The following is a 12,406-nucleotide window of genomic DNA, read 5'->3' on the forward strand; positions in this document are numbered from 1 at the left end:
GCTGTGGGGTTTATGCCCTTATCGCTGTTATGGCTGTCGCTGCTGCAGCAGTTGCATTTCACCTTAGTGTGCTGAGCCGTGACATTTGCCCATGTCAAGAGGCTTTAGTGAATCAGGTTAAAACCCCCTGGCTCACTTATACAGGTGATGGTGGGATTTTTCTATCCTAATTCTGGATTCTCATGTTTTCCCATGGCTCAAGGTCAGCCGTTGGCTGCTAGTCCCTGCAGGAGTTCCTTAATGAACTCCAGTGAATCATTTCCCTCTGTTCTTGAACAAATGTAACAAATTGCGTCAAGATTAAGAATGAATAGGTGAGACACTGAAAGGAAAGGAAAGTCGGCCACTCTCCCTGGCTTGCCTTTTCTGAAGTCCACGTGCAGGAACTGTCTTCTCTCTCTGGTGTGTTGCTTTTGTTATTATACAGCTTTTAATCCCTCTGTAGAAGAAACAAAGTTTGCTTTGGGAACCTTTATGGGTTTCAGAACTAATAGTTGGGTTTGGGAGTTAATAATTCAACTATAAATATACTTGTCATGTTATAGCTTGATATGGTAATATCTTGGCTCAGGGATACTTTTTTTCTGTCCAAAGATTACTTATTATGTAAAATTCACACAGGCACAAATATTAAAGAGCTCTCCTGACTCCTTTCAGGTGCAAGTTCCCTCCCTACTTTTTCTTCCAGCAGGTCTAAGTCTGCCTGTGCTAGTTTTGGTTAAGGCTTGTAGCAGTTAGTTACCTTGCCTGATCCTAGGAGAGCCCCCAGCACACTGCCCATTGGCCTGGCTTGGGAGACTGCAGGATTATTTCTGTCCTTACTGCCTGCAGGTGGTTGCATTTCTCCTTTCTTTGATGCTCTGATGGACAGCCCTCTCAGAAGTCATCCATTTTCTTAATTTCTCGGAACTACCCAAAGCTTTAAAAGTCACTGGTTGTTTTGGCTGCCTCTGCTTTTAAGGCCTGAAGGCCCTCTAAAGAGGGCTGGTTTTCCAGAAAGTTTCCTGGAACTCAAAAGCTGCTTCACTACATCCAGCCAAAAAGTAGAAGTAGTTCAGGTCCACTGCTGAAAATGTCAACATGTGTTTGGCACAGCATGCACGCACATGTGAGTGAGGCCATCAGCTTCATTACTGTAGGTCAACTCTTCAGGTACAACTATATCCAGATGACTGTTTAAGTTTCTACTCTCGTTCGTTAATTGCAAACATCATTTAAGAAAAAACAATACAAATGCAATTGTAAAATTTGTGTCTTTGGCAGGTTTCCCTCTACTGTCCAGCAAGAAACCTGGGCTACACTGGAAGGACAGCTCAGCCAGCTGTCAAAGTGGTCCTGGAGAGGATCACTCCCAAACACAGGTAGGAAGGAGAATTGTGCAGAGCAAAATGAGTGTGATTACTTATTGGGTCATGTCTGCTGTAGGCAGGCTGCCTGAGCATCCTCTGCTCTTTCAAATAGTTTTGTTCCTCACAATAACCAGCTAGAGCTGGAGTTATACCTGTGCTATACATAGGGAAGAGACTTTGATGCTCTGATTGATCTAACCATTCCCAAAGCATGTGGCTAAGTCACATTTGCTGTAGGATTCAGACCTCAATCGCACTGCAAGGTAGCCACTAATCTGTTGCACCAGTCAACATGTAGGTACCATCACTCTACCCTTCCCTTGCAGTATAGGGCTTAGTTGCCACTGAGATTTCCTTTGTGCCACAGTTTCTGCCCAAAGGAGAGGAAATTCCCCAGATGTCTGTCCCCTGGTGCTCCTGAGCTGGCTGTTTGCTTGCGTGCAAGGCCATATGCCAGCAGTGGCAGAGTGAGAGGGTATCACATCTGGGTGGCTTATATGCCACTTGTTCGCTGTGCATCACAGGGCGGAAGGCAAGTGCCAGCACTGGCCTTGGAGAGCAAATCTGGGAGCCAAGGTAAAGGCTCGCATTGTGCCAGTCATAGGAAACCTGGCATAGGCAACCGGGAGATCTCAGGCCGTTACAGCCCTTAGACATAGCCGTACCCGTGTCTGATGTTCACCCCTTGCATCCAGTGGGCAGAAGACTTCTTTACTTAATCTGCAGCGGGCCCTTGGCTCCACACCTCCCACTGCTCAGGAGTATCTTCAGCTTCCTTCAGGACCTAGGATTTCCATTGTATTACCTACTTTTTAAAATTTTTTTTTTTTTTTTAAAGGCTGAGGAAGGGTGAGCCTGCCATAAGCGTGGTGCTGCAGCAGGAGTTGTGACTGTCCTGAGGAAAGGGCAGCGTGTCCCCTGGACTCAGAGCTGGGTGGAGTGGGGACCAGCCCACATCCTCCATGTCCTAGCCTGTCGTCCTCACCCTTGGGTTAAACATGATTAAAATTGCTTGACCTCAGGGTCTGCTTTAGAAAAAAAATCTACTCTTCCACGTCCACGGTGGTAGTTGAAATCCGGTCCAGGACAATAGGGCCAGGAAGGGAACGTCCCAGGGGAGCAGAGCTGCATAATGCTTCCTGGCCACGCTGTGCACAAGGAGAGGTGACTCCATGCAGCTCCTACTCTATAAGCAGTGCTTAGTGGCCTTTCTCTTACTCTAAAGAGAGAGGATTAAGAGGGTGTTTATTTGTTTATTGGTGTTTCTCATGTTTTTCTGTCGGAGATCCTGGCCAATATTAATTTTAGTCATCAAATACAACTGTGAAACAGGGAGTAATCATTATTGCCTTACTTCTGATGCTTCTGGGAAATGAAAAGTCAGACAGATTAATGGCTTCACCCGTGTGAATTTGAGAATCTGGTACATAAGTGGAAACAGAAATTGAATCTTCACACCATCCGTTATCGCATAGCATTGAGGATAAAATACCTCCCTTTTAAGAAGGAAAAAACCCTCTAGTTTTGGTCTGCTGGCTAGATAACGTGGACATTTATCCTTGTTACTCTCTCCAACAGAAGATTCCCATGGCTAGTGTAATGAATTTAAGTTTTCACCAAAGAAAAAATAATTGTAGGAAAGAACTAATTGAATTCTTTAAAACTACTGTCTTGCATTTCACAATCTTTTCTGGGTCACTTCATTCATGCCTACCTGCACTATGTAACCATGAAATACTTTAAAAGCTGTTGGAGAGGACAGATGATGGTCTCTTGTGTTTGCTGGAAAATCTAAGGTGGTACAACTGGAATGCACGCAGGAGAACAGAGCAGATCTGCTCTTGTTTATTTTCCTGTAGATAGGACTGTTTCTTTCTAAGGACAATATCAAAGGCAGTTTGTAAACATATGACAGATTCTTAGCATGAATAACATGATTTTTAGACTATTAAAATTTCCCGTAGTATTAGATCACCACTCCTAGAGAAATATTAGCTCTTTAGGGAGAAAAGCTTTTCTTCTTATTGTATTATCATCTACATATGTATGTGTGTATATATGTGCATATAGATTAAATATTATGCTATTAGTATTACATTAATATTAAAATTAATTAAAATATTATATGAAATAGAAGATACACTAAACTGTATTTTTCTACCTCTAAAATAATCTTTTTTTATGCACTTCACAGTTGTCTTCTTACAAGAAACCACCAGAAGTTACAAGAGGACATTTCAAACCCTACAGCCCAGTATTTCAAAGAAAAGAAAAGGCCAGAGAGATGCCTGAAGACATCGGTCTCTATGTGCCCCATTGTCCTTTTCTGAGCAGCACCAGAGGTTCTCCACAGACCTCTCCTGGGAATGGGACACTGGCTGCTGATTTTTGTGAGCCTGAAGATACAGATAGTGACATTGGAACATACTCAGCCCAGGGCTGGAAGGAAAAACCCCAGAAACATACCTCTGAACCAGAACATTTTAATAGGAAGACAAAAGTGCTACCATCTCTGTATTGGAAAGAGAAAGATGGCAAAAATACAAGGCATCCAGAAGAAAAGCTTGAGCAAGAATTAAAAGAGGCAAAGAAGAGACAGGTGCTTCATACTCAACAGCGACCCTTGTCGTATGATTCAAACAGGATGGACTTAAGTGGAACCAGTCCAGGGTATCAAAACAAAGGAGTGCTGTGGACTTCAGAGGAGAAGGACACTAACTGGAGAAAAGATGTGTCCAAACTATCTGGTTGTCCTGTGCCTCTCTTACTTGCAGATGGTGCTCCACTAGCTTTGTCTGTTGACAAAAAAGAAGCTTGGAGGAGTCCAGATGCAGTTGCCAGGGAACACGCAGCCAGCCAGCCAAAATCACCACTGAGGGTCATAGCCAATGCGATCAAAAGGTCCATTTTGGAGCCTCTGACTTCATCTCCAGAAGGCCTAAAGCAGGATTCAGACAGCAAAGTCAAAGCCTCTTCAGAACAAGCTTTCTTCAGCTTCCCCAGTACTCCTGGCTATTCCTTAAGCCAAAGGAACAGTAACAATAATAGAGCAAGTAACTCTCAGCCGCAGGAGCTTAAAGTAGGGGAGTGGGCAGGAGAATATTTAGGAAATGGGAGCCCTTTCTCAAATCCATCTAATGTTTCTGTCAGCTCTGAAGAGAGATCTCCAAGGCATTACAGTGAGGAGGTATCCTTCCCAGTCTACAGTCCTCACACCAGGCCTTCCAAGACAACCAGTATACCTCGGAAATCATCTTGCACTAGGATGGAGGATGTTCCAGGACTCCTAGAAAAGTTTACCTTTAAAGAGACTTCTCCAGGGGCTCCCATGGATGACATACTTATCTGTAATGAAAAGCACCTCCTTTCATCTCCAGAGCCCAAGACAACACCCAAGGACAATCTGGATGACTCTGTACAGAAGGGTAGTCTTGGGTCACTCTTCGATAAACTGAGAAGTAAAGTTTGTGACAGAGAAAGGAATTCCTTTGTGTCATCTCTGCCTTTCATGAAGGACCATTCTTCAGAAGACAGGCTGTGTTATCGTCCCACAGGTGAGGACCTGATTGGAATTATTTTTATTAAGTAATAGCACTTAACATTTAAAAGACCTGTGGGTGATCATGCAAATGTATATGTTGTGTTATGTTTAATTTACAGTTACTTTCTACACAGGAAGACTTAATAAATATATTTTTTGGTTAAGGTTTAAGAGTTGCTTCTAGTTTAAAGGAACTGATTTGCAAGCAGAGTGCAGCTCACTGGACCCAAGTTTGGTCTGCTGCTTGCTGCTGTTCAGATGTGTTTGGGTCAGGAAAATGTACTTGGCGAGGTGGAAGGAGTGGTGCGGCAGAGTGAGATGCTGTGCAGGGCAGCTGCTGCAGTGATACTGAGTGTGTTGTGGAAGGGGGAGCACAGCAGGCAAGCAGAAGGACAAGCACTGAAAACTCCAGTGCAGTGTAGAGCACACTTGCTACCCTTTCCATGAGGAGCTCAGGGTCTGAAGCAATATGGTTGCAATAGCAAGAAGCTTTGCTTTGTGTATGTGGTTTCTCAGCAGTGTCTCTTCAACTTCGTCTCTGTCATAGTGACCAAACTGTAGGCATACTTTCGGGAGCTTTGCGGTGTCGTTAATACCCCCTTGTTCTTTTATTTGAGAGGAGATAGCACCCTGTTGACCTACTCTGACCTATTAATCAGTCTATTTGGGCAGTGATTAAAAGGCATCAATTTTCATGTTTGCTTGCAAGAACAAGGTTGGTATTAAAATTGCAGATGAGTCTAAGAAATATTGATGTCAGACAAAGAGCAATCTAAGTAATCTGAGCATAGGCTTGGAAAGAATTAAGTGCAGCAGATACAAAATCATAGAATCACAGAATCATAGAATCGTTAGGTTGGAATAGACTTTTGAGATCAAGTCTAGCCATTGACCCAACACCACCATGCCCACTAAACATGTCCCAAAGTGCCATATCTACATGTTTTTTGAACACATCGAGGAATGGTGAATCCACCACTTCCCTGGGCAGCCTGTTCCAATGTTTGACTACTCTTTTGGTAAAGAAGTTTTTTCTAATGTCCAATCTAAACTTCCTGTGGCGCAACTTGAGGCCATTCCCTCTCATCCTATCACTAGTTATTTGGTAGAAGAGACTGACCCCCACCTCATGACCACCTCCTTTCAGTTGTAGAGAGCAATAAGGTCTCCCTTTGGCCTTCTCTTCTCCGGACTAAACAATCCCAGTTCCCTCAGCTGCTCCTCATAAGACCTGTCCTCCAGGCCCTTCACCAGCTTTGTTGCCCTTCTCTGGACACATTCCAGCACCTCAATGTCCTTCTTGTAGTGAGGGGCCCAAAACTGCACACAGGATTTGAGGTGCAGCCTCACCAGTGCAGAGTACAGGGGCACAATCACTTCCCTACTCCTGCTGGCCATGCTGTTTCTGATACAGGCCAGGATGCTGTTGGCCTTCTTGCCCACCTGGGCACACTGCCGGCTCATGTTCAGCTGTCCGTCGACCAGCACCCCCAGGTCCTTTTCCACCGGGCAGAAATATGGGGTATGAGAGCTGCACCCACTTGTCTTTTTCCATAATCCATCTTTCCACTAGCCCACTGCAGAAAGTCACAGTTATTTAACTAAATAACCTACTGAATTTCATTGACATACCTGTTTGTTTCTTACCTTGTTAAATTGCAACCCAAACTGTAACCCCAAAATTGCAGCTGCTCTGCAGCACTAAAATAACAATCTGCATGTAGAACGTGACGTCACTGAAATGTTCCCAGTGAGCTGCCAGATCTTTTTTGTATACTTTCTGCTTCAGAAGTACTGCATACTGTGAGGAAGATATACAGTGTATATAAGACTTGATCTGATGCCCATTGAGATTGATAGAATAACTCCTGCTCTCATTCCTGAACTTTTGGATCAGATTCTTGGAGCATCCTTTATCTAACATCTCGCAAAACCAGGCATCCCTGTCGAGCCAGAGGATGCTAGGGACTGCGCTGAAGCCACAAGGGAGTTTCTAGTGTTGACACTTGTCATGCTGTGGTCTCAAATGGGAGGTGGTTTCTGAGTCTAAACCTAGTCATCACCCATCAACTAAGCCAAGATGACTCGCTCTTAGTATGTTGTGTTCCTACCTAACTCTTGTTAGGTTTGAATACTACTGGTTTTTATTTAAAATATATTCTGGAAAACATGCTGATGTAATGTGAGTTGCATTCCTCTGCTGTGCAAACCAAAAGAGGAATTATTAAGTTATTATAATTATTGAATATAGGCATCACAAAGTCTGTTCAAGAGAAAAAAAAATGCAGCTTTGATCTAGCCATTTGCCCAGTAATCTGTTGTCTTCAATGTTTCAACATTGCAGCTCCCCGAACTTTTTCAAACATTCATATTTGAGTAAATCAAACTGGTTAAGAGCCAAGTCCTGTTTGGCTCTCTAAAATGGCATTTCTGCCTCATATTGGCACTCGTCTGAGGCCCAGGCTTGGCAAACTTCAGTCATGAACTGATGACGAGCTTTAGCCCACATTACATGTCATTATTTTTCTCTCTTGAAATTCACCATGAATTCCAGAAAATTTATTTTCTTTTAAAAAAAAATACTCCCAGCACCTTGCAGAAATCAATTTAATGAGGCTCTTTCTCATAATTCTCTTGAATTTTTGCAGTAGGGTTTTTCTATCCTATTTGAGGCCAGACAGACTTGTTCTGTGCAAGTATGCTTGGTCTTAAGTTACGCTGGTGTTTTCTCCCTCAATGGGCTGTTGGCTTGTGGAGCCAAAGAATGAGTTGGGTGATAAAAGTCCATGGGCTTGAGAATAGACTGGACAAGCTCATTGAAGAGAAATCCATCGAGGATTAACCAAATGCTTAGAGACCACTTCCAATTTAGAAAACTCCCAAAGTGAAAAATGCTTGGAGGCTTAGGAGAGATCAGGTAGTCACCTGATTTTATTGATCAAGTTTTGAGTTTCTTTTATGATTTCAAAAATCATTAATACCGCAGAAAAATGACAGTAAAAAGAGAGCTAAGCCAAGTTGTATGAAAGATTTGCAGTCAGCAGAGTGTTTGTAATGAGATGCAGTAGTGGATCCAGGGTTTGGGTTTCTTTGGGCTTATGGACAGATCTTCTGAAGACCAGCCCACAAAGGTGATTGGTTATTGGCAGATGTCTGGGACTCGAGAGTTGCTTCTTGATAGTGATGGAGATGTGGGAGGAATATTTCTGTCCTGACAGAGTAGGAATCGTGTGATAACATCCTTAGATCTCATCTTAGATGAAATGAGAGCTGCTGTAACTCAGTTTGTGACTGCGTGTGGTTCACATGGCACATGGCTCACTTCTTTACATAGAGCTACCAGTTCAGCTGATGATAAAGTTAGATGTGTTATGAACTCACTTTTCTGTTTTTGTGCACTTTTAGATTGAAAAGGGATTATTTGCAAATATTTTGGGTTCCTATTACTGCATCCTTGTAGCACTAGAAGTCTGTGTGTTTGCAATATTCCTGTCAGCTAGGGCACTGTTATCTCTGTGATTTCATATTTTAGAAGGGGAACTGAGGCACTACAAGATTAAATTACATGCCACATGAGAAATCTGTGGAGAAGCAGAGATGTGAAGCCAAATAGCCAAGCCCACTGATTTCTACTGGCCTTTCTCTTCATCTCCTACCTTGTGCCAATTCCCATCTGGTTTGGGACACCAGTGACCCAAGAAACAGATGTGGCTTTGCCTATATCTTTTATAAAACACTGAAGTACTTACAGTGGTCACGATTAACTCCAACGACCTTTTAAAAATATGTAATCTTGGACACTTACAGAGGAAGCCAACAGATTAACATTATGTTACAAAAACAGTTCCTGCTCCCAGACTTTCTGTAAATTTAACTACAGTCATTACTGTGACATAAGAACACCCCAGGAAAGAGAGATGAGCTGTGACATGCAGAGTGACGGCAGCGTGGTTTTCCCTATAAATCCCTAGGAAAATCAGCAGTGCTCCAGTGTCTAACAGAAGGTATCACCTTCTTAACCTCTTCATATGGCACTGCTTTCTTTGTTCAGAGGACCTCATATCTGGGAGTCAAAACCTTGTATTCTCATCCCAATTCTGTCACTCTTTGCTGTGTGTTTCCAGGCACCTCGTTGGAGCAGCCCATGCATTGGTTATCGATATTATATTAGCAGAGAACGTCAGTGCTGTGAAATGTGTATGCAATAAATGTGACAGAGACCATAACTGTCAATGTGCACAGGTAGATCCATCAGATGCCTCATCACTGAGTGGTTTCACATGGTTCTTTGTCCTGTAGGCTTCTTGGGTGGAGACAATAAAGGACATTTATGCTTGCAATCGGGTGGCTGTTGTTTCACAGAGCTTTGAATACTGCTTCTCTTGAAAGGCTGAGCTGTTTCAGAGCAATCTAAATGGCTTTTCTCTGCAGAGCAAGGTGCAAATACCTGGTCTCCATAGCGTATAGGCATTGTGGGTGTTATGAATCTATTCCGTGCACAGACATCAGCTTCCTAGTGCTCATGAGATGGCTCTTGGAAGTCCTTGGGGAAGTCATTGACCCTCTCTCTGTCCCAGAAAGGCAAACAGCTCCCGAGACACACCCCTGAGGAGGAGGCAGATGCCCTTGTGTTACAGCAGCCTGCTTTTCCTCTAGACCTTGTAATACTTTTTAAATTATTGATATCACTCAAAGAGAAGGACATGGGGAAGCAGTCACTTATTCCCACAGCTGAGAGAAGAAAGGGAGCATGTAATTGCTTGTGTTTTCAGCCCTGCTGGGCTGTAGGGTTTGCCTCTTGCATATTATAGAATTGATTTCACCGGCAGCCTGACTGCAGGGTAGTTACTGCAAACTTTTGGTTGCACAGGGAAAAGCAAGGTAGGTGAGTTTACTAAAGAAAATAGCAAAAAGAAATAGTGACTGTGATACCACCATGCCTTCCTCTGTCTTGAGCGCTAGGTAGGGCTTTGTGGTTGACTTTTCCTGCTGGGGAGAGAGACAGAGTGTGGATGTATTTGCACTCTTGTCTGCGGAGCATGGGGCAGTGCGTGGCACCGGTGTGACCCCAGCAATCATGAGCCATTGAGAATCCATGGCAGGTCAGCAAGCAGGAGCTGTGTCCCTCCTCCAAGTGCCATTGGCGAGGAGGTGTGGGGTGCCAGCCTGGGCAATTCTGGAGCAGGGGAATCACCTGGGAGGCTAGAGACCCACCTGGCATTTCTGTCAGGGCTACTGCAGCTCCTGCTGCCCAAGGACCTGTCCTGCAAAAAGGAGGGCAGGATCCTTGCTTGCTCCACTGGACCCTCTGAGCTTGAAGCTTCATTGCTGGAAGGACTGGGTGTTTCTAAAATTGAGACTGCTGACAAAACTCAGAATTTCTGCCTCAAATTACTTTGATTTGCTTTCATTGCTTTACTGCCTGGGATGAATGTGTTTCATGGATCCTGATTTTAAATTAGGGCTTGAGACTGAAGTCCTGCTTCAGGCCTGGGATCCAGCACAAGGCAAAGAAGAAACACACTGGGAAAATGGGAAGTGATTTTTATCTGAAATGTAACTTGCACATAGAAAGGCAGCTGTTACCTCGCAAATACAAAGAAAAATGGCACTGTTAGCTTTAAATAATGTACATTTCCAAGATGTTGCCCAGCTGTTAATCATTAACCCTGTAGCAGGTTGAAGCATAGAGACAGATGTTCCAAAAGCAGCTTTATTTTCTGAAATAAAGAGAACGGAGCTATGAATTAGACAAATTAAGAAGAAATTCAAATATTTACACCCAGTTGAAACAAGATGCTGGAAAAACAGGCATGACAAAATTGCTGCAATTAAATGTAATTTAATTTGTAATTCTGAAAGCATGCTTCTTCCAAAGGCAGCCTTTGAGTTTTCCTTATGGAGTGCATTGTTGTGATGTATGGATTTTCCTGACTTATTATGGCATTTTAATCAACAGTTCAATGATGTGATAATATTCCTATAGCAGAAAAATAAGTGACGTTTGTTTAGACATAATTAATGAAATATTTATGTTGCATGCGGCTGTGTGATAAAGCCTTGTTCTCTTAGTCCATTTGCTCCTGATTACATTTGTGATTTTTTTATATGACCAGACATTCTGACGCCAACTATTTTACACTGAGCAGATGTCATGTAGTAAAAATGGGTGCCAGATGCTACAAGCCACATAAGGGTAATTTGTTTAAGAGCTGGCTCAGACTTTTTGCATTCAATTACACTGTATAGTGAGGCTTATACAATCATTTGGGTAATATGGCTAACTTCAGATATACATTTTAATGAATGTTGAGTGCATTCAGAACAGCACGCTACATGCAGGGTGCTCAAGGAATTAATTTATTTGTATGTAATACCTGGAAAAATCAAATATATCCAGACAGAGTTTTTGACAAGGATCAAAAATTTAATTAATGCTGTCAGCCTAATTTCCGAATTGCTCTAGGTGCTGCTGATTAGAACTCAGGGCAGGTGCAAAATGTCTGTCTAAGTTAAAGAAAAGTGGTTTTTGCTTCACTGACTACTTTGTTCCTGCATTTAGGATGTGATCACCTACCTGTCAGAAAACAAGCTACTGAGTATTCTACTTCTTCCTCCGATGATGAATTTGAATCCAAGCCTTCATTAACACACAAGGTAATCTTGACTTGGAAACAGAAAGATATTTCATCAGTTGGACTGTATTAATATTCATCATATTATTTTCATCTAAAACACATGGCAATTTCTCGAAGTAGGGATTGGAATGTTTTATCAGTGGAGGTTACGTGTCATGGAGAGAAAATACTTTAAAACTCTTTTAGACAGATGAACATAAAAATTTCTTTTTCCTCTTTGGATCTTTAATTTCCCCAGGTTACACCAGCATTGACAGAGGAGTCTGAATTTGACACACAGATGTGTTTCACTGAAACCACTTTGAAGCTGCATTCTTAAGTGGCCTTAATATGTAGCCCAACAAGCAAACTGTTGAAAAAATTAAACCAAACAGATGCAGATTTCCCCTGGGGAAATACAACTTCATTTGAGAAGCACTCAGGCAGGTTGCATGGAAAACGCTGTGTTTATCCTAATCAGCACCACTGCACGAACCATGAATTCGCACCCAGACCCTACACACTGAAAGGGCTGGCAGCACCCAGGGATCTCTGAGCCCTAACTCTGTTCCTGTGGCTAGCAGGAGTGGAGGGGCTAAAGCACCAGTGAACTCTTGATACCCAGCTCTGATGTGAAGAAATAGAGCTTTTATTGCCTGAATAGCTCATCAGAAATGTGTTTACATCTTTCCTGTGGAGAATATAAGTAAGTGGAATTAATAGTATGAGGTGGCCTTTTGATTTGTTGCCTTGGGCAGGGGGATTGGGGAAGCAAAGCAAGAGGCTGTTCAGTATGCTGGTAAAACAGCCGAGCTGAAAGCTAAGAGGGGCTTTGAATGAGAAACACTGTTGCACAGCTCCAGAGGAACCGAAGTGTCACAAGGCAGAAGTGCAGCAAT

General features: G+C 42.9%; 1 protein-coding gene across 4 annotated transcripts in view; it reads left to right on the forward strand.

Annotated features, from left to right (window-relative positions):
• Positions 1–12,406, forward strand: part of MICAL2 (microtubule associated monooxygenase, calponin and LIM domain containing 2) — a 106,452-nt gene that overhangs the window by 81,939 nt on the left and 12,107 nt on the right. For all 4 annotated transcript variants that reach the window (XM_086472413.1, XM_086472411.1, XM_086472412.1 and 1 more), the window contains 3 exons: positions 1,264–1,361; positions 3,544–4,903; positions 11,453–11,547. In XM_086472413.1, coding sequence (XP_086328539.1) covers positions 1,264–1,361; positions 3,544–4,903; positions 11,453–11,547 — 1,553 coding nt within the window. The remainder of the gene's footprint in view (positions 1–1,263; positions 1,362–3,543; positions 4,904–11,452; positions 11,548–12,406) is intronic.

Source organism: Leptosomus discolor, chromosome 12 (assembly GCF_034619465.1).
Source record: "Leptosomus discolor isolate bLepDis1 chromosome 12, bLepDis1.hap2, whole genome shotgun sequence".
Classification (NCBI taxonomy): domain Eukaryota; kingdom Metazoa; phylum Chordata; class Aves; order Leptosomiformes; family Leptosomidae; genus Leptosomus; species Leptosomus discolor.